At 32.4% G+C, this 20,695-nt stretch overlaps 1 protein-coding gene across 1 annotated transcript; it reads right to left on the reverse strand.

The window, feature by feature from the left end:
- Positions 1-10,479: 10,479 nt before the first annotated feature.
- On the reverse strand, positions 10,480-15,811 carry LOC120074387 (CDPK-related kinase 5-like). The gene is made up of 11 exons (XM_039027491.2): positions 14,859-15,811; positions 14,056-14,186; positions 13,863-13,904; positions 13,611-13,719; positions 13,047-13,125; positions 12,651-12,947; positions 12,460-12,572; positions 11,615-11,722; positions 11,470-11,532; positions 11,218-11,385; positions 10,480-11,057 (listed from the first exon to the last, which is right to left on the reverse strand). The coding sequence occupies exons 1-11, from the start codon at positions 15,423-15,425 to the stop codon at positions 10,923-10,925; spliced, it is 1,812 nt and encodes a 603-aa protein (XP_038883419.1). The 5' UTR covers positions 15,426-15,811; the 3' UTR covers positions 10,480-10,922.
- Between the last annotated feature and the right edge of the window lie 4,884 nt (positions 15,812-20,695).

Here is a 20,695-nt window from a genome sequence, read left to right on the forward strand (position 1 = left end):
AATATTCATACCCACCTCGAGCTCTAACATTCATTTGACCACAGAGGTCTGAATGTATAAGCTCCAAGGTTTCTTAGGCTTTGTAACCTTTTCCAGTAAAAGGTCGTTTGGTCATTTTCCTTCAAGACATGATTCATATACCGGCAAGAAGTTTTCTTCTCTTTAGAAGTCCATATTTCACTAATTTCTCAATCCTGTTGAGATTGATGTGATCCTTAGATGCCAAAGATGGACATTTTCCTTAGGAGAAACCTTTGGTCTTTTTGCAATTGTCGTTGTACTGGACATTTCATTATTAAGCAAAGCTTTTATGACTAATGACCTTAGTACATACAGGTTATTTTCCATTAAAACAAAACCAATATTCATACCATTCTTAAAAATAAACACTTTACTCTCAGAAAAGGAGACGATATAACCTTGTTCAATCAGATAGGAAACTGAGATTAAGTTCTTCTTGATATGAGGAACTACAAAAATATTATCCAATAATAGATAATGTTTCTTGTCCAAAAATAACTTCAGCGTGCCTACAGCAACAGTTGAAACAACCTCACCAATACCGACTTGAAGAGTCAACTCTTCTTCTTCCAACGCTTTCCAGGAACTGACTTTTTGGTAGGAAGAACTGACCTGGTTAGTAGCATATGAATCAAGTATCCAGGCAGAATCACCATTCTCTACCAAACACGTCTCCAAGAAAAATAAATCATATTTACTATTTTTAGACTTCTTCCTCTTCCGGAGAGTAGTGGGATCAATATCAGTACCTAAAGCTCCAAATTCCATTTCAGAGAACCATTCTCGTCCATGAACTTCATCAAAGTAATCAACAATTTATTTCTCTTCTAGTCCTTTGAGATTCAAGAAAGACTGGAGATTATCTTTGGAATTGACACTACTGGTTTCTTTGTCATCATGTGCTCAAAAGGTGAGAATTGACGTTCAAACAAATTTTACAACGAGTCCATGACTTACGTGCAATGACCATGTTCTCAACCCTTTTGGCCAATGCGTCAAGTATGTTTGCTAAAATGTGAAGTTAGGCCAATGAGTTAGTCTTCATCCACACCTCATATGCATTATGAACATTTTGTGGTGCATCAAGGGTTGAAACTTGAGGACACTCCTCAACCATGACAAACTGGAGGTCGTTTACACGAAATATGTTTTAAGAGACTATTTTCAATGTATGTAATTGGATAAAATAAAAGAGGCACCTAACGGAAAATCATACATGTTGCTAAGAAAAAAAAACACATTGATCTACATTAGATTTTAGCAAATACTCGTTAAAAAACATCCAATTTTGTTTAGCAAAAATTAAATGAACCTCGTATGACATCTAGTTTCATAATGACACTTCAGTGGTTTAGGATAAAAGCCACCGATGGGTAATCAATTTATCCCTCCTCTAAATTGAGACACTCTCAACCAGTCATTAATACCAAACAACTTTTGTTCCTATAACGACTAGCCATCATTGATTTGGTCAAGAAATCATTAACTTGTTTAACAATTTCCCGTATGTGTGACCCTTTATTTTAGGTCCTAGACTTCTGCCCCAAGCAACCAATCCGAAGGGAAAAAATCCAATTGGGGCAAAAACTAAAGCGATCCTATCCATTTATAGAGTTCATCTTGATATTGACAAACCGCACAAAAGCCATCCAAAGGGGGAAGCTCCCAAGGCACCACGAGGTAGTGCAAAAAGATCTCACGGTGTAAACCAATGAAGGAGACCGTAGGACATGTTGACACACATCCTTCACCCACTTACTATAAACACTCTCTCTGCCCACCTTGATATTGACTCATGCAAACACCATCCGAAGGGAGATGCTCCCAGGGCACCACGAGGTGAAGCATGAATCTCACGGCATGAACATTCATGGATAAATGTGAGTGGAATTGACATATCATATACATCTTTTCCTCCCATTGAGTATTTTATAACCTAGGGTTTAGTTTACTTAGAAAAACCACAGTTGACGATTTTAACTAAGTGACTTTTTAAGTTTGCCCAAAAGTAACTCTTACTTTAGAAAGTGGAACAACTTTTTGATCATCATTCATTAAACTCTTTAACGAAGTCTTTGATCAGTTGCCGCATGCTTGTAGCAAATCTATCTAATTCACCTTTCTAGGTAGGTTCCCAAGTAGGGGTGTTCCGTTTTTATCAGCTTAATTACTCCAACCTAGATAGAACCCACCTTAGACAAAAGATTAAACAAATTTAATCTTTTATGGAAATCAAGTTAATCCTATTAAACTGATTCAAAAGATTAAACTTAGGTATCAAATCTCATTAGAGCCATGAACGTAGGTCTATCTCAATCCAATTTTAACAACCTTTTAAAATAAGAGTTCACCTAAGTTCGCATGCAACTCTTTCTTATCGATTTTAGTTCTAATTTCCAATATAACTCTTATAAAAGGTACAACCAAAACCATACACAATGTGAAGTAACACATACAAGGCATTCATAACTCTTATAGAAAACCTAAGTGTCATGCTCCATGCATTGTTGTCTAAAGTGGATATATTACGTTTTTGGCATTTTAAGCTTCGATTTGGTTTAATTATTGTAATTGCCCAGTTGTTTATGGGCTTTATTGTGCGAAGAAGAGTCTGTAATTTTTCTAGAGTTATTAGAGTTGATATTAGGCTGTAATTTGATGAAATCAGAGCAAGTCACAAGCTGTTTTTTAAAAGCAGTTTTTTGGACTGTGCAGACCGGTTTGGACCGATTCAGTTTTTTCAGTCGGTTCAACACGGTTTTCAAGCTTTGGAGGTCCAATTCAGAATTTTTTAAGTTGGTTTGGGCTAGTTCGAAGTGTTCAGGAGTGGACGGGCATTTTTCTGAATAATTATTGAAATAATTTAGTTGTTTGTTTGCCAAAGATGCCAAAACCGGTCCACTTTAGTATGTTTTATTAATTATGCATTATGAATGTATGTATTAACGATATTATATTGTGCATAAAGTATGTCATGTAGATTTAAAACCCCAACGTAGGATAACATGTTGCATGCATTAAAAACTATGTTATAAGTGTTATAATATAATTTGCATACTTAGAATTTGATGAGTATTAATATAAGTTGTTATATTAATATATGGAATGCATGTTGTATGTTATAAGTGTTATAATATAATTTGCATGCTTAGAATTTCATGAGTTATATATGAAATATATGTTGTATGTTATATGTGTTATAATATCATTTGCATGCTTAGAATTTCATAAGTTTTAATATAAGTTGTTATTTTAAATATGAAATGCATGATGTATATTATGGATGAATGTCTAAGTTATAAAAGTTATAAAATCAATTAGACATTGAAAAATCTATAATAAAGATAACATGCATGCTCATCTAGGGTTAACAAATGGAAACTTGTTTTAAATAGTTAATATAGGTCATTATCTTGTAAAAATTTGGTTACAAACTCATTCGGGTTAAATCCTATCTAAAGCTAGAGGTACTTAAGTTGACGGTTTACAGCACACCTGTTACCTGGGCTTGAGTGTTGTTAACCCGATTTTATGAGCATGCATGAGCGATGTGAGGTAATAAATTGGTTTATCACTTAGACATCGTAGGTTAAATCCAAATCTAAACGTTATACTTGGATTAACACCTAAACTTAGGCTGTATTTATTAGTCAGAATATACCTAAGTAAATATTTACCCAAAACAAATAGAATAGTTTAGTGGGAGATAAATAATATATACAACATATTATTTTTAGCTCTCACGTCCCTAAGAGTTCACACCGTGAGATTTATGCTTGGCTTCGAATCACCCTGGGAGTTACTTCCATTCAAAAAGTGTTTGCCTGGGTCAATAGTAAGGTAAATAGGGCAAGTAATTCATAATAAGTGGATGAAGAACGTGTGTCAATGTATCCTACAGTCTCTTCCATTAGGTTGCACCATGAGATTACCATGTTTTGCCTACAAAGTCACCCTGGGAGTGACCACCCATTTGGAGAGTTGTTTCATGGGGAACAGAACACAGTAAACTTCAGAAATGAATAGGGTCTCTTACGTCTGTTATCAACAATTGTCTTTCAATTCGAGAGGGTTACACTTACAAGAGTTATTAAGTGTTAGTAAGTTCTTGACTAAAAACGATAACTAAATGACTATAGGAACAAAGAAGTATTTGACTGCCCCTCGGTAGCATCTATTCTGACTTACTAAAGTAGCATTGCAAATAAATAATGAAATTTGGATACATTATTACTTTTGCTAAAATTTTGATTAGGTTTGAAAGCAATTTAATAATAGAAATTGCTAATATTTTCATAATATCGAACTCTTCTATACAAATACTTGCGTTCGATAAGTTTAACGGTTATAATTTTTTAACATGGAAATCGAATATAAACGCAATACTAGCAAATAATGGTTTAAAGTTTGTTTTAACAAAGGAACTAAGGTTGGCAACGAGGCTAGCGGGGCGGGGGATGCACTCCCCATCCCCGTCCCCACCCCATTCCCCATTTTGGGGAGTTGGAGTTGGGGTCGAGAAATCTTTGTTCGGGGATCGGGTCCCTAGGGAAAAATCCCTATTTATATTTTTTATTTTTAATTAATTATTTATTTAAAATGAATTAAATTTTGATATTCATATTCAAATTTTAAATATTTAATATAACAAAGTAGTATTATTATTAATTTAAATTAATACTTAAAAATATTTTAGATTTAATAAAAATTTTAAGATAATTATATTATAAACTAAATTAAAAAAAAGTAAAAAAAATGTTAAAAGAATAAAACAATAGCTAAGCTACTGATTTATACATATATATTTATTTTATTACTATTACTATTATTAAAAAATTATTTGGGACGAGGTCGGGGTCGGGAACGAGGCGAGAATATCGTCCCCATCTCTGCCCCATCTTCGGTTGGGGACCCATTTTTTATTCCCGGTTTGACCACCATCCCCGATCAAACCGGGGTGGGGACCCGACCCCGTGGAGATTTTTGTCAACCCTAAAAGGAACGTCCTGTAACTCCCAAATCATACGCAAATCAAAATGTTTGGAATGCTTATGATAGATGGATTAAGGCAAATGATAAGGCCCGAATCCATAGCTTAGATAGCATGTTTGATATACTAGCTAAGAAATTTGAGAACATGGTTTCCACTAAAGAGATATAGATTCATTACAGAAGTTGTTCGATCAATCTTTCAAGAACTATATTTTCAATAATGTTTATGACTACAACATATAGGATAGAACAAAATAACGAGTTATTCTACATTTCGGATATGCTTCTGCAATAGTAATATCAACAGAATGGTTTTAAACAGTATTATAAACTAATTTCATGTCTTCTCGTGGATAAAAAAATAACAAGTTATTGATGAAAAATCATGAATCTCAACCAACTGAAATGACACCATTCCCTTAAGTGAATGCTATGAATTTTAATAGTAATCATGGTCATAGTTGTGGTCGAGGTCGAGATCGTGACCATGGAAGAGGAAGAAATAATTAATTTCTTCGTGGTGGTCATTTTAATCATTCAAATTTTAAAAGAACCACACAAAATGATGATTACAAAGAAAACGCTCCACAAGATAAACGTTCAAAAAGTGTTGAAAATAAATGCTTCAGATGCAGAATGACTAGGCATTGGTCACATACCTGTTGTATGTCAAAACACTTAGTTGATCTCTATCAAGCCTCCCTGAAGGAAAAAGAGAAAAATGTGGAAGCAATGTTTGCATACCAGACAATGACATATTTAACCCATCCCATATGACAAATTTGGATATGGCAGACTTCTTTGAATCTCCTGAAGAGAAAATTGGTAGAATTGATGGAACATCAAGTGTTTCCTTTGACTTTGAAAATATCTAGACTTAATGTTTTTTTTTATTCATCTTCATGTTTTTTTCTTTTCTTAGTAGAGGTTAACCTTTGTGTATTTCAAATGTTGCTTTTCTTATTGTAATTTTTTTCTTTTAATGAAGAAACCTAGATCATTTTCATATGTTGGGTGACTAAAAAATGAGTAAAGAATATCTATGTTTGGCAGACAGTGCAACTACATATACAATATTTACAAGTAGAAAATATGTTTCCAAACTGATAATGTTGGAAGCAAAAGTCAATACAATATCAGGTTCTGCAAACTTAATTGAAGGGTTTGGAAACGTAAATATTATTTTGCCTAGAGGAACAAAATTTACAATTGACAATGCATTGTTTTCTAGTCAATCAAAAAGAAATCTATTTAGTTTTAAAGATATATGTTGCAATGGTTATCATATTGAGAATGATAGAAAGAATAATATGGAGTATCTTTGTATCATATCTACTGTCTCATATGAAAAACATATCTTAGAAGAGGTCTGTGCTTTATCATCTGGATTATATTATACTCATATGCGAGTAATTGAAATATATGCAACAATGAAACTGAAGTTCATGAATCCAAATATATTTACAATTTGACATGACAGATTAGGCCATTCAAAAACTATAATGATGAGAAGAATTGTTGAGAATCCAAATGGTCATCCATTGAAGAGTCAGAAGATTCTTCAATCTAATGAATTATCATGTGATGCTTGCTCTCAAAGGAAATTGATAATTAAACCATCACCAGCTATAGTGGGGACTGAATCACCTACATTTTTAGAACAAATTCATGGTTATACATGTCGACCTATTAACCCAAAAAATGGACCATTTGGATATTTTATGGTATTAACAGACGCATCCAGCAGATGATTATATGTGTGCTTATTATCAAGTTGAAATCTTGCATTTGCAAGATTACTTGCTCAAATAATTAAGTTAAGAGCACAATTTCCTAATTATACAATTAAAACTATTTGTCTTGATAATGCTAGTGAATTTACATACCAAGGTTTTGATGATTATTGTATGTCAATTAGAATAAGTATTGAACATCATATAGCTCATGTTCATACATAAAATGGTTTAACAGAATCATTCATAAAACATTTGCAGTTAATTACTAGACTATTGCTTATGAGAACTAAGCTTCCTACATCAATATTGGGACATGCTATTTTGCATGCAGCGTCACTTGTACGCATTAAGCTAGTATCTTATCATAAGTACTTACTATTACAATAGTTTATGGCCGTGATCCAAATATTTTCCATCTGAGAATTTTTGGATATGCAGTATATATCCCAATTACTCCACCACAACGTACTAAGATGGGTCCTCAAAAGAGGTTAGGAATATATATTAGATATGATTCTCCATCAATTATTAAATATCTTGAACCTCTAATGGATGATGTATTTACTGCAGGATTTGTTGATTGTAATTTTAATGAGACAAATTTTCCAATATTAGGGGGAAAATTAAGAAGTTGGAAAAGAAATTACATGATGCATTGTTATTGTCTCATTTAGATCCTCTTATAGATCAATGTGAAGTTGAAGTTTAGAAGATAATTCATTTGTAAAATATAGAAAATCAATTACCATATGCATTTATAGATGCAAAGAAAGTAACTAAGTCACATATACCAATTGCAAATGTTCCTTTGAAAATCGATATCTTAGCACAGTAAGTTGTCATTAATGAGTCTAGAACACGCAAGAATCATGGTAGACTAGTGAGTTCCAAAGATAAAAATCCTCGAAAAAGAAAAATAATAAATAGTCAAGAAGACTTCGTTGAGGATATAAATACGCATGAAAAGATCCTTGATATGACTAGTGAGGAAGATGAAATACGTAAAGATAATAGTGAGATTTCAATAAACTATGTTATGACTGGAAAGAGATGGAACCGAACTCATGTAATTATTGACGATATTTTTGCGTATAATGTTATTCTTGATGTTATATCTAAAAGTGAGGATTCTGAACCGAAATCTGTTGGAGAATGTCGACTTAGAAAAGATTGGCTCCAGAAGAAAGAAGCGATCGAGACAGAAATAAACTCACTTTCAAAACGTCAGGTTTTTAGACCAGTAGCCCAAATACTAAAAGGTGTCAAATCTATAGGATACAAATGGGTATTTGTGAGGAAAAGAAATGAAAAATAATGTGGTCACAAGATATAAAGCAAGACTAGTTGCACAAGGTTTTTCACAAACATCTAGTATTGATTATGAGGAGACGTATTCTCCGGTACTGGATGTAGTTACATTAAGATATTTAATTGGTCTGACTATGTATGAAAATTTGGACATGCATCTTATGGATGTAATCACAGCATATTATATTAATCTCTTGCTAATGATATTTATATGAGAATCCCATAAGGATTTAAGGTACCTGAAACATTTAAATCAAATTCCCGGGAATTGCATTCAATAAAGTTATAGAGATCGCTATATGAATTAAAACAATCAGGATGAATGTGTTACAATCGCCTGAGTGGATATTTGTTGAAAGAAGGATAACAAAATAATCAAATATAATCGTGTGTTTTTATAAAGAAATCACAGTCAGGATTTGCTATTATAACTGTATATGTTGATGATTTAAATATAATTGGAACTTCTGAAGAGTTTTCAAAGGCAATAGAATATCTTAAAAAAGAATTTAAGATGAAAGATCTCGGAAAAACAAAATTTTGTCTTGGCTTATAAATTGAGCATTTAGCAGATGAGATATTTGTTCATTAGTCAACTTATATAGGAAAAATTTTGAAAATGTTCTATATGGACAAATCACATTCATTGAACATTCCAATGGAAGTTCGTTGACTAAATGTGAAGAAAGATATATTTCGACTTCGAGACGATAATGAAGAACTTATTGGTCCTGAAGTACCATATCTTAGTGCAATTGGTGCACTTATGTATCTTGCTAATAATACAAGACCAGATATTGCATTTTCAGTAAATTTATTAGTAAGATATAGTTCTTTTCCAACAAAAAGACATTGAAACGAAATTAAGCCTATACTCCATTAGTTCCAAGGACTGATTGATATGGGTTTGTTATATTCAAATAAATCAAATTTTGATTTAGTTGGTTATGCAGATTCTGAATATTTATCTAATCCACATAAAGCTAGATCTCAAACAGGTTACCTATTCACATATGGAGGAACTGTTGTATCATGGCTGTCAGTGAAACAAACTATAATGGCTACTTCCTCAAATCATGTTGAAATTCTTGCAATTCACGAGGCTAGCCAAGAATGTATATGGCTAAGATCAATAACTAAGAAAATTCGTGAAACATGTGGTTTGTCTTCTAATAAAAATCTTCCAACAATATTATACGAAGACAACACAACATGCATATCCCAAATCAAAGGAAGATATATTAAAGAAGATAGAACAAAACATATTTCTCCAAAGCTTTTCTAAACTCATGATCTTGATGAAAATAGAGATATTACTATACAACAAATTTGTTTGAAAGATAACCTAACAGACTTATTTACAAAGGCAATACCTACCGCAATCTTTGAAAACTGGTGCACAATATTGGAATGCGATGACTCAGAGATCTCAAGTGATGTTTCTATGAGGGGGACTAAATATACTTTCTAGAAGTATAAATTATATGAAATATGTACTCTTTTCCCTTTATTAGGATTTTTTTTTCCATTGGGTTTTTTCCCAGTAAGATTTTAACGAGACATATTTTATATATATAATGGGCATTTAAAGGAAAGTATTATAAATATAATGATGGTAAATGCCCATTAGATGCTCATGCATAGTGTCAATTGACCATGTGTCATAGTTCCATTTCTCAAAGTGTTGTTCATGTATCTTAACATTACACATTAGTGTCCATGTAATTCACCTCTTGCCAAATTGCCTATAAATAGTGGCATTTGGTGGATTTTGGAAGACACATTGGGTAAAGTCCATAAAAATTGGAGAAAGTAGAGAATTTAGAGAACTTTCTTATTTGATATTTTGTTAATCTATATATTATGTTTAATTTATTTTAAAATTTATTTATTTATTATATTATATTATATTTATTTTAATATTATATTTTATTGATATCTGTATTCTCGTTATTCTCCTCATATTCACAAAAAAAAAAAAATATATAAGTTCAAGGTATTAATTCAACTTGTTAACCATATACTATTAATAAGTTTTTTTTTTTTTTAACTTTTTTGAATCTTTTGAAAGTTTTACAAGTATTTTTCAAATAAAGTACCAATAGTTGCCGGGTAAAGATATCCTTCCACTTTTTTGACACAAACTACAAAAAGCATATTTATATCATTTAGCTTATAATTTTAAATCATTTCTAAGTTCAAGAATTCCTACAAAAGTCCACTAGATAAAAGCATATATCATCAACAATGACTACATGTTGTAGTAATCAAAATCTAGAGACATGATTTAATTTATTTAGCCTTTTCCTTTCTCACACAAACACACACATCCACTGATTCATCTTTCTTTTTTCCTTTTTTCTCTTCCAACTCTCTATTTATATACTAATAAGAATATACCAAAGGGAACTTCAATGACGAATTAGAATTATGATCCTTTTCAGCTGCTGCATTCATAGGAGGAAGCTCTAGTGAATAACCGTGTAAAGAAGAGAGAATTGAACAAGATGGTTTCTTGATGAATCGACATTTCGTCAGAACTGCTGTAATATAATCTTCTAATCACCTGAAACTTAACATATTTTACAACACCTGTACAACAGTGGAACCTATAAACGCCTAGCCTAGGCTTCACCTCCATTATCATATGGATGTGAGAGTAGTTGAGAGATTTGCAGTCTCTGCTGCTTCTGCTGCTGCTTGAAGATGAACAATCTTGCCGAGATCGGCAACGCTGGCAGCTCCGATGAAAGTTTATGGAATTGGGGGGCACACCAAATCTTTTCGCCACCTCTCATTCTGCGCTTAACCAAGGCAGAGAGTAATCAGTAGTTTTGAGATCCCTACTTTGAATACGACCTATTATCAACGTCTACCAATCCTGCTTGATGACCCATGTAATAGTTTGACAAACCCAAGGAAGCTCAGCTTCCCATCAGTAGGTCTGATCCAATCTTGAAGAACCGCGTGAACAGGGACCGAAGGGCTCAGACCAAGTTCCTGATGAAGAGTAAATAAGATCAGAAAAGCGAGTTTAAGCACATGATGATGGCTAAAACTTCTCTCTTTCTATCAATAAAATTCTACGTTCTCACATTCGAACACTTTATCTAAGCGTATGGAATTATAACAAACTAAACACATGATTGATTGAACGTACCGAAGCTAGTTCCTCAATCATGATTGCCCTGTTTCCATCTTTCTCAAAATGTTCATAGGCACTGCGAGCAAGTTGTTCCCAGTGACTGAAGTCCTCTAGTTGACGGACACTAAGTGTAGCTGCACAGAACTCCTCAAAGTCCATCCTTCTGAATTGCAATGCGTTGAGCTGCCATGAAAGAGAGGTAAAAGGATTGAGATTTTATAAAAATACAAAGACATTTTTATGCCATGAGCAGTTGAAGTAGCTAACCGATGCTAAAAAGTCCATAATTCGCGATTCCTTCATTGCCTCTGTTCCATTTTTCATCAGAGTCTGGACAGGATAAAATGATGAGATCTCAGAAAGAAATAAAAACAATGGAAAAAAGAGGAAAGACGAGAGAGATGATACAGACCTCTTTTATGTTTTCCAAGCTTATGGTACCATTTTTGTTTGGTTCCAGAAGTGCGAACTGAATTTTAAAATAGCTTTGTTCATCTATAGACAATGTCTTTGACAGTGCCTGCACAACCATAGGAAAGAAACTGTAAAAACTAGCACAAGTTCAGGGACCACATAAAAAAAGGTCAAAAGTGAATTGAAGTAACTCCAAAAAGAATGTCTATGGCTCCAAAGTTGAGGTTCATTGTTCATCTGGGTCACTGATATTTCCGGAGAAGTAAACATTTTATTTTTCATAATTTGACCCTATGAGATCAGTTTAGTGCTACTCAAGAACACAGGAGGGATTCACTGGAATTTCCCATGAGTATACTTAGCAAGAATAAATAGCCAAAATTTGGTGGCTAAAATGACAATTTACGACAATGCAATTTAATTTGTTAACTACAAAAAGTTCGAGAAATTCCTTCTTTAAAAACTTCGATCTACAAATGTTGAAAAGAGAGTTTGGAAAACCACCATTCTATTACAAAGTTCACACTGTATTGTAAGACAATATTGTGGCTAGAAGCTCGACAAATGATCAAACCTCGGGATGGCAAAATTGTCCAGAAAGCAGATACTACTTTGTGCTGTATAAATGAGATGGGTATATTTACATATTAGGGTGCTCAAAGAACATTTTCTGAAGCTCATTTCCATGGAGGTTTTAACATTTGATTGCTGAGTTTTGTTTATTATATTTTGCATCATGGCCTCAAAGACATTGTTTTCTCAACCTCAAGTAATAGCCACAGGAGGAAAGAAAACAAAAAAGAAGGAAAAAGGGTTACTAGAAGTGAATGGCACAGCGCATACCTTTAGAGCAGCTTTTCTGAGAGACGATGAACACATATAAACTCTCATAAGCTTAAGCAAACGTACATCAAGAGGAATTTTCACTTCTTTAGAATCTTTAAACCAAGGATGACCTGCATGTAAATACTTGAGTTGATAAGAAGAGGTAGAAATCAAAAGATAGAAAGAACTTCAAAGTTTAAAGTACTCACTTAGAGCTTGAGCAGCAGTCATTCTTTTCTCTGGGTCTTTATTCAGAAGGCCCTTAACAAGATCTCTAGATTCAGATGATAACGATGGCCAAGGTGGATCGTCAAAACTTGGATCAGCTTTCAAGACAGCCTTAAAAATGCCAGACTCAGTCCTAGCCCAGAATGGTCGGCTGCCACAAAGCAGAATATATGCAATAACACCGATACTCCAGACGTCAGCCTCAGTGCCATAAGATCTACGTAGAACTTCAGGAGCTACATAATAAGCACTGCCAACAATGTCATTGAGCCTCTCATCTGCAAATAAATCATAAGATCATAATTATACAACAATTTCAAGAGCCATTACAAGCAAAATCAGTTTTTTTAGTATTTGGAGGAAAAGAAAAAACAAACCTGGTTTAACAAAATCCGATAAGCCAAAATCTATAGCCTTCAATTGTGAACTTTCATCTTTTGACGTATATAGAAAGTTCTGAACGAGAAAACAGCTATATTAGGTACCAGTTTCAGTTTGTATAATATATAGATGTATATGTATATATAAATATCATGACAACTAAGGGAACAGCTGAAGAGGGAAGGAAGGGAAGTGTAACTACATAGTCTTGAGAAGCTGAGAACTATCTAAAGATGCTTTTCATATATATATGGTGTTACAGTTTCCACCAAGTCCAGCAAGGAAAGTGAGAACTTGTTCACAACTCGTATACATCAAGTACCAACAATGAAAGTGTTTTCTGATTACTCTACTTTTTTTTCCATCTCATTCATACAAACTACCGCAGGAAGGAAAGGGGAAAAGATAGGTTGCCCCAACGATTGGGGGTTTCAATTTGTCGGTCATAAAAAGGAGAGTTCATCATATAAGAAAATTGGATATTTCAAATTAGGGGTGAGTATCTTCCAAAATGGCAATGCAAGAGTATCCAAACAATGAAAAATTGGTATTTTGTTTACCTCAGGCTTAAGGTCCCGGTGCACCACCCCTTGGAGGTGGCAAAATGCAGCCACGTTGAGTATTTGTATCAAGACTGATTTTGCGTCATCCTCTGTATATTTCCCACCTCTGCCATAGTGGGGGGAAAGAAGGAAAAAGAACAAACATCATCAGCCAGTCAACCCCAAGCCCTATAAAAGACCCAGAAACCATAAAGCAGAATGACTCCTTGGTAAAAATGCGGACAAAAAGTTATGTAATTGGTAGGTTACCTGGAGAGTATTCTATCCAAGAGCTCTCCTCCCTCACATAATCTGAAAATTGCATAGAACATACATACAATCCGTCAAAATAAACTTCGTTACAAATTAGTCAGAATAAATAGAGGTGGAAAAGTAATATGCAGAGCATAATAACAGTCCCACACATGCATGTAATTATAATAAAGAAGAGTTTTGAGCTTACCCCATTACTATATAGACATTGTCATGATCTTCATATGCATCATAAAAATGTACTAAATTTTTGTGTCCACTCAGAGCTTTCAATATCTTCACTTCCCTTCTTACATCCTCAATGGCAATGGCAGTGGTCATCTGTCAACAGGTCATGAAACAGGATCAGTCAAATAGAAACAAGTAACAAAAGCCCATTGCCAGAGGATGCCACAGATTTTTAGGGATATGCATGATCATAATATTATATTATGTTCTGCTTCAAATAAGATATAAATTGAACATTAATGTAGAATACCTAAATATTTTAAATTAAAAAGAAGAAAATCGAAATAAAACTGTGAAGCGTAATGGAACTGTTACTAGTTGCCAGTCCACAAAAATGTTTCTACAATTTCAAGTTCTAGACTTCTAATAGGTCTGGTGTTGGTTGGGTAGAGTCAACATCGTGGGGCAGCACCATACTAATGTAAGCTTCAAAATTGGAAATCAAATGGATCTTAAAGTCTATGGATTGGCAACCAATTGAGATCAAGAATTGATCTATGAAGTCAACTTTTCAAAATACGTAAAATTTCCATGACATTTGAATCTTTGTAAAAGCAAGGTTTCTGATTATTAGCTATGAAGGAAAAGGCTAAACCATTCTAAAGAGGATATAACAATACTTTTTCCAGATCGCATCAGCATAGCCTCATAAATATCAAGATTAACAAGTGATCCACCCTTCTCTCAATAAACATAAAGGGCAATATATTTATGCATAGAGAGGAGCAAAAATTCAGTTTGAAACTGAGGAAAAAGGTAGCAGACCTTCGCTTTGGGGATGACTTTCACAGCAACTTGTTTCCCTTTAAGTTCCCCTTTCTTGACGGTCGCTCTGCATGTGTGGCCAAAATGCCCCTTCCCAACCTCTTCTCCAAGCTCATACTTGTTCCTAAAATGCTTGGAGAATCCGAAGCTCTTGTCTAGACCAGGTCCTTCAATCTCATTCCCCTCTGGAATCGATGCCTCATTCGGCTTCACTGAGCCGTGCCGTCTCGCCAGTACAGCCATGATATGTTTTGCAGGGGATGGTGGAGGAAATGGCTTCCTAAAGAACCGCTTGGGCGTGGAATTGGAGCTCACATTCGCCGGAGATCTCAACGGAGACTTTTTCGAGGAGAGATAGTGAGCGGGACTTGGACTGAAAAGAGGGAAGTAGGGCGACTTCTTAGGAACTTCCAACTCGAAATGAATTTTCTCTTCCTCCCTCGTCGCATTGCTACGGTTTCCGCTATCGACTGAGGGCGGAAGTGGCTCCGACAGCGGCGGAGCATCTTGAATCTCCGGAACAGCGACGACGGTCGTGGTGGAGGGTTTGGAAACACAAACACCCATGGATTTAGGGCCCTAAAACGCCGGAAATCAAACACTGGATTTGTAGCACAAAGCGTGAGATAAGATAATGCAGATTGAAAACCAAATTCGAAACTATAATCCTCACTTCCTGAAGAAACGGAAATCTAAATATAGAAATCGAAGTCTTAGTTATCTCTCTTAAGCTGCCAGAGAGATAGGAGATCCAAATCACAAACCCCAAACGACGATGCCTTTCCTTCTCCCCACCTTCACCTTTCCTATTTCCACCCAAATTCAATTGAATTAAAGGAAACAATTAAATTTAATTTAAAGTAAGATCAAACATTGAATAACGTGACATTGAATAAATCCATGGCTTTATATTCTTCTTCTCTTAAAAACTTTATACTTAGAAAGAGGAGGCCTTGTTTCGGTGGCCGATAAATTGAGAGGTCAAAAAAACACGCCCATTTTTTTATAAAACTTTCGGACACGTGGCGTGAATCTTAATGGTCTGTGTGTCTGTATATGTAATCTCATTTTTTGGGATCAATAAAAACATATCTTTATCTTTTAATTTAGTCTTGGATTGATCTGAAAATTAGTATTTTTCAACAAATTCACTCTAATATTTTTTTTTATAAAAATTGATTAAAATATATTTAAAAATTTATTTTAAAGAGGTGTTAAACACTCTAATTTCTTCCAAAATAATATATATAAAAATATAATTCAAACATGTCCGAGAAAGTGCAATGCATTAAAAAAAAATGAGAAGAGGAGGAAGCTGCAAGGTTTGGTTTAGGTTTGTTAATTTAGCAATTTATTAATATTAATAATTATAATAATTAGTTGCCAAAAAAAGGCTGCCGCTGTGTCCCCTTCCTTTTCTTATAACGACGCTTCCTTTCTTCGTTTGCTTCCTACACAAGCATACGCTTCCTTTTTCATTTTAGAATCTCATTTTTCCAAAAATTTTATTTAAAAGATTTAAGAACAATAATATGAAAAAACAAAAAACATATGAAGTGCGAAAGAAAATACATTATCTTTTTTTTAAAAAAATATCTTTTTAGTTTGATTTTGAGTCTAGTTTCTATTTAGTCCGTAAATTTTAAAATGTTACACATTTAGTTCTTAAATTTTTTGTTTGATTTCAATTTAGTCTTTTAAATTTCAAACTCTTACAATTTTATCATCGACATTTGAGTTTTACTTCAATTTAGTCTCTGTGTTTCAATATTTCATTTTTAATCTCGATTTTCTATTAAATACTCAATTTTTGTTTTTAGAACTAATTTTATGTTAATAAATTAAAAATAGTTAAAAGAATTATAATTAATTAAAATTCACTATTTTTATCACTTTTAAGATTAAATTTAAAATTTTACTTCATAATTATTTTTAATTAATAAATAAAAATTGACGTCGATGATTGAAAGTAGATATTTAATAAAATATTGAGATTAAAAATGTAAAATCTTAAAATCTAATGACTAAATTAGTTGAAACAAAATTCAAATATCAAAGGTAAAATTGTAAAATTTTAAAATTTAGGAACTAAATTAAAATAAAATTCAAAATTTATGAATTACAGAAAAAAAAAAGTAATATTTATTTATTAATTAATTTTACTTGGAAAGGAAACGGTAATACCTAACAAAATACTTGCATAGGGGAAATTGGGAAAGACCGAGTAATGGGTTTGACCAAACTTGGGGATTCAGGATCCATCTCTTTGTCGGTCCAGCTCATTCTATTATTTTTGTTTCTGTGTGGAAAAAAAGTTGAATTATCGTATAAAATAAAAATAAAAGAATAATAATGAAATTGTAAAATAATTAATAACGAAAATAAGAAAGTCAACCAGACCGACCAGGAGAATAAAAAATTATGATTATAAGGATTAATCGAGTAGAACAGAAATGAGCAAATCTAATCTAAGTCATGTGGGCCATCGTGATTCTGTTTCCCACCACATTCTTCCAACTTCAATTTTATTTTTTATATTGTTATTATTTAAAAAAAAAACAAAAAAAAACAAAACAAAATCTTCATTTGTATTTTCCATTCTAATAATGTTTCCTTTCATGGCCAAAATATTCTCCCTAGCCCTTTTTCTTATTTTTTTAGGTTAGCCATATTTCATAGAAGTCAGAGCTACAATTATATGATTTAAATTATGTTTTGGTCTTCATTTATATTTTATTTCATTTCAAAAATATTTATTTTGGTTTTTTAATTTCTAAGATTTTTTTTTTTTTTAATCTTTCAAATTTTGAAAAATCTTACTTATAATTTGTTTATTCAATACTTTTGGTCTTCTAATTTAATTGTGTGTGGCTCTTAGCCTGCACATGTCTACGTCAACATATAAATATACGTATTCAAAGTTATTTTCATGTCTTGTATGGTTTAAACCAACATAATTACCATACTAAAATAATTATTTTTTGAGTTTAATAAATAAAATAGACATTTCAAAATGGAAAATTCTTATCAATAGAAAAATCCTAAAAATATTTATACTTTATAGTTAAAAATTCCAAAAGTGCATATTCTTTTGGAATCTTTTATTATAAAGGGTAAATATTTTTTAATATCTTCTAATATTTAAAAAAATATCTTTCAAAATTTTATTTACCAAATTAAAATTAGAGCTTTTAAGGAAAAAAAGTCTTTTTTGAAATGAGAAATTCTTCACATAAAAAATATCAAATTATTAACATAAATAACAAAAAAAAAATATATATTGATAGACATTGATAGAAAAAAAATCAACGTCTATTAGTAATAGACTTCTATCAATTTCTATCACTCATAGATACTGATAAACTTCTATCAGCCTCTATTGAAGAAAATTAAAATTGTGTTATTTTGTGTAAATGGTTTTCCTTATTTTTCTATTTTTTAAAATCTCCTTTTAAAACCATAGATATCGATAGAATTACAACCAAATAAATTTCTAGAGTATTTTCAAATGTAATTAAAAAAAAGTCCAAAATATTTACATGAATAGCAAAATTTGAACCCAACTTAAAACGAATTAATAAATGGAAGAAAAGTCTAGCCCACGGTAGTGAAATACCAAAATTGTCCCCCGTCCATACAAAAACACGTGGATAATCCACAACTTGGTCGATTAATTACAATTAATCTGATTACCCATCAACCGGCCCAACATCCATGCTCGCGCCCATTTCTTCTTCTTCCTTTGCTTCTCCTTCTTCCACTGTTCATCTTCTTCTTTTGCGGCTTCATGTTCATCATCATCATCTTCTTCTTCTTCTTCCTCTGTCACTATATCTCAATCTTCTTCTCCCATTGTTGTTGAATCTTTCACTGCTTCTCCTTCAAGGTTACAATCTTTTATCAAATCGACTCTTCAAAGTTATAATCATTCTCTTTTCTTTTCATTTCATCAACTCTTCCATTTAATCATACTTATTAAATCATATTAAACCTAATTTTATTTAAATAGATGATAAGTAAAAAACAAAAAATAGTCAAAGTTGAACCATCAACAAGCAAAGGAAGCAAAGGAAAAGAAAAAAAAAGTTGAATCATCAATAAGTAGAGCAAAGGAAAACAAAATAAAATCTAAAGAGAAGAAGAAAGTAAAACCAAAGTAGTTGTGATAGATAATGATAGATAGTAATAGATAGAGAGTGATGATATTCTATCAATGTCTGTCCCAAATAGACAGTGATAGAACCACTAAACATTGTGTTGATTATTGATTGTTGTTGGTAGATAGTGTTAATGGTTTGAACTCTCTAAATATATTTTTTGTTGTTGATAGATAGTTTTATGTTTTGTTCATTGTCTATCTCCATGTATTAATAGAACTTTAACACCAATACATACTTGTCTATCTGAGATAGACAGTGATAGAATATTATCTCTGTCTATATGAGATATACAGAGAAAGAATACTATCTCCGTCTATTTGAGATATACAAAGATAGAGTTCAAACATTGTCTAGATAGACAGTGACAGACTTCAATGATAAATAGTAATATCAGTTTGTATATAGTTTGTACTATATATATATATATATATTAGTAGATAGTTTTATGTTCTGTTATTTCTTATTGTGCATCGGTGCTCATTTAATAATAATATATTTGTTGGCACATAGTCGTCTATTTGAGTGTACCTATTGATAACTTTGAATTGAAATAGACAGAGATAGAGTATTATCAGTATCTATCTAGAATAGACAATGATAGTCCTCAATCAATATGTATTTGAGATTAGACAAAGATTTCATTGCTTCTTTTCAGTATCCCAATTTGTTTGCTCCAAATTCCCTAATTTGGAGGTTAAGCATAAATAAGCAAAATCTTGAATGTTGTAATTGTAAGGAAGAGATAGAATATAAGTTTGGTTGTCAATTACAAGGTTAAATCCAAAGAGATAAACAGAGTCCATATTGGGTATTTCAATAAAAGATTGACCATTCCACGGACCGGATCGCCAATGGGGGTTACCGTTACCACTATCAGTATTATTATTCCAAATCACACCTTTGAGAATATTGACAGCTTCTAGTGTTAAAAGAAAAGTTTCCTGTGGAAGGATTAACAGGGGTGTCCCATGAAGTAAGCTTGATCTTCTCTTTTGTTATTGTGTTTGTGATGAATTTCATGGAAATCATGAATTTATCAGAAGGGTGTTTGAAACTCTCCCATATAATGTTTCCAGAAGCAGTATCTTCCAAAATAAGGTTACCTGAGTCTGAAATTCGAGCGGTTGTGTTGCTAGTGTTTTCTAGGATTTTTTTTCTGTTTTTTTTCTCCTTGTTGTTCCATATCAAAGTAATGGTGGAATATAGTTGAATGAATGCCTAAATACCCAATGCTATAATTGAACTAATTACTCGTGAGTTTGAAGTTTAACCAGTGTCTCAAAACAGTGTTGGTATATTTACAAAAGTGTGTAGATCAATTTTAAATAGGTTGTTAAGCATTACTTGAATTATGTTAAGCTCTTATGATATGTTATAATTGTCATTTTTTTTCTCCTATTTATACATGCAAAGTGTTTTGTGAATGATATGAATTTATGAATAATACTCAAAATTACTTCTCATATTTGTAAATGGTTCGGTGCCAATAGTTATTTGCCTTTTTGAAGTGGTTAGTTAAGATAAGATCTCAATCTCTCCAACATTAATTTAGAAAGTTTATGGGTTTTTAATTGTTCATAAATTAATATTGGCGTATTACATCAGTTTTTTTTTTTTTGGAGACTGTTTATTTATCATTGTAATGTTAGTAAATGACGAGATGATTTAGGTATTTTT

Source organism: Benincasa hispida, chromosome 3 (assembly GCF_027475165.1).
Source record: "Benincasa hispida cultivar pf3 chromosome 3, pf3_genome.v1.1, whole genome shotgun sequence".
In the NCBI taxonomy this organism is placed as follows: domain Eukaryota; kingdom Viridiplantae; phylum Streptophyta; class Magnoliopsida; order Cucurbitales; family Cucurbitaceae; genus Benincasa; species Benincasa hispida.

Excerpts from the sequence above, each read along its gene's own strand:
- LOC120074387 (XM_039027491.2), bottom strand. The coding sequence starts at position 15,425 with ATGGGTGTTTGTGTTTCCAAACCCTCCACCACGACCGTCGTCGCTGTT. Across the intron at positions 12,948-13,046 it reads ATCGGATTTTGTTAAACCAG|ATGAGAGGCTCAATGACATT; the intron begins GTTTGTTTTTTC and ends ATTTATTTGCAG. Across the intron at positions 12,573-12,650 it reads GACTGCTGCTCAAGCTCTAA|GTCATCCTTGGTTTAAAGAT; the intron begins GTGAGTACTTTA and ends ATTTACATGCAG.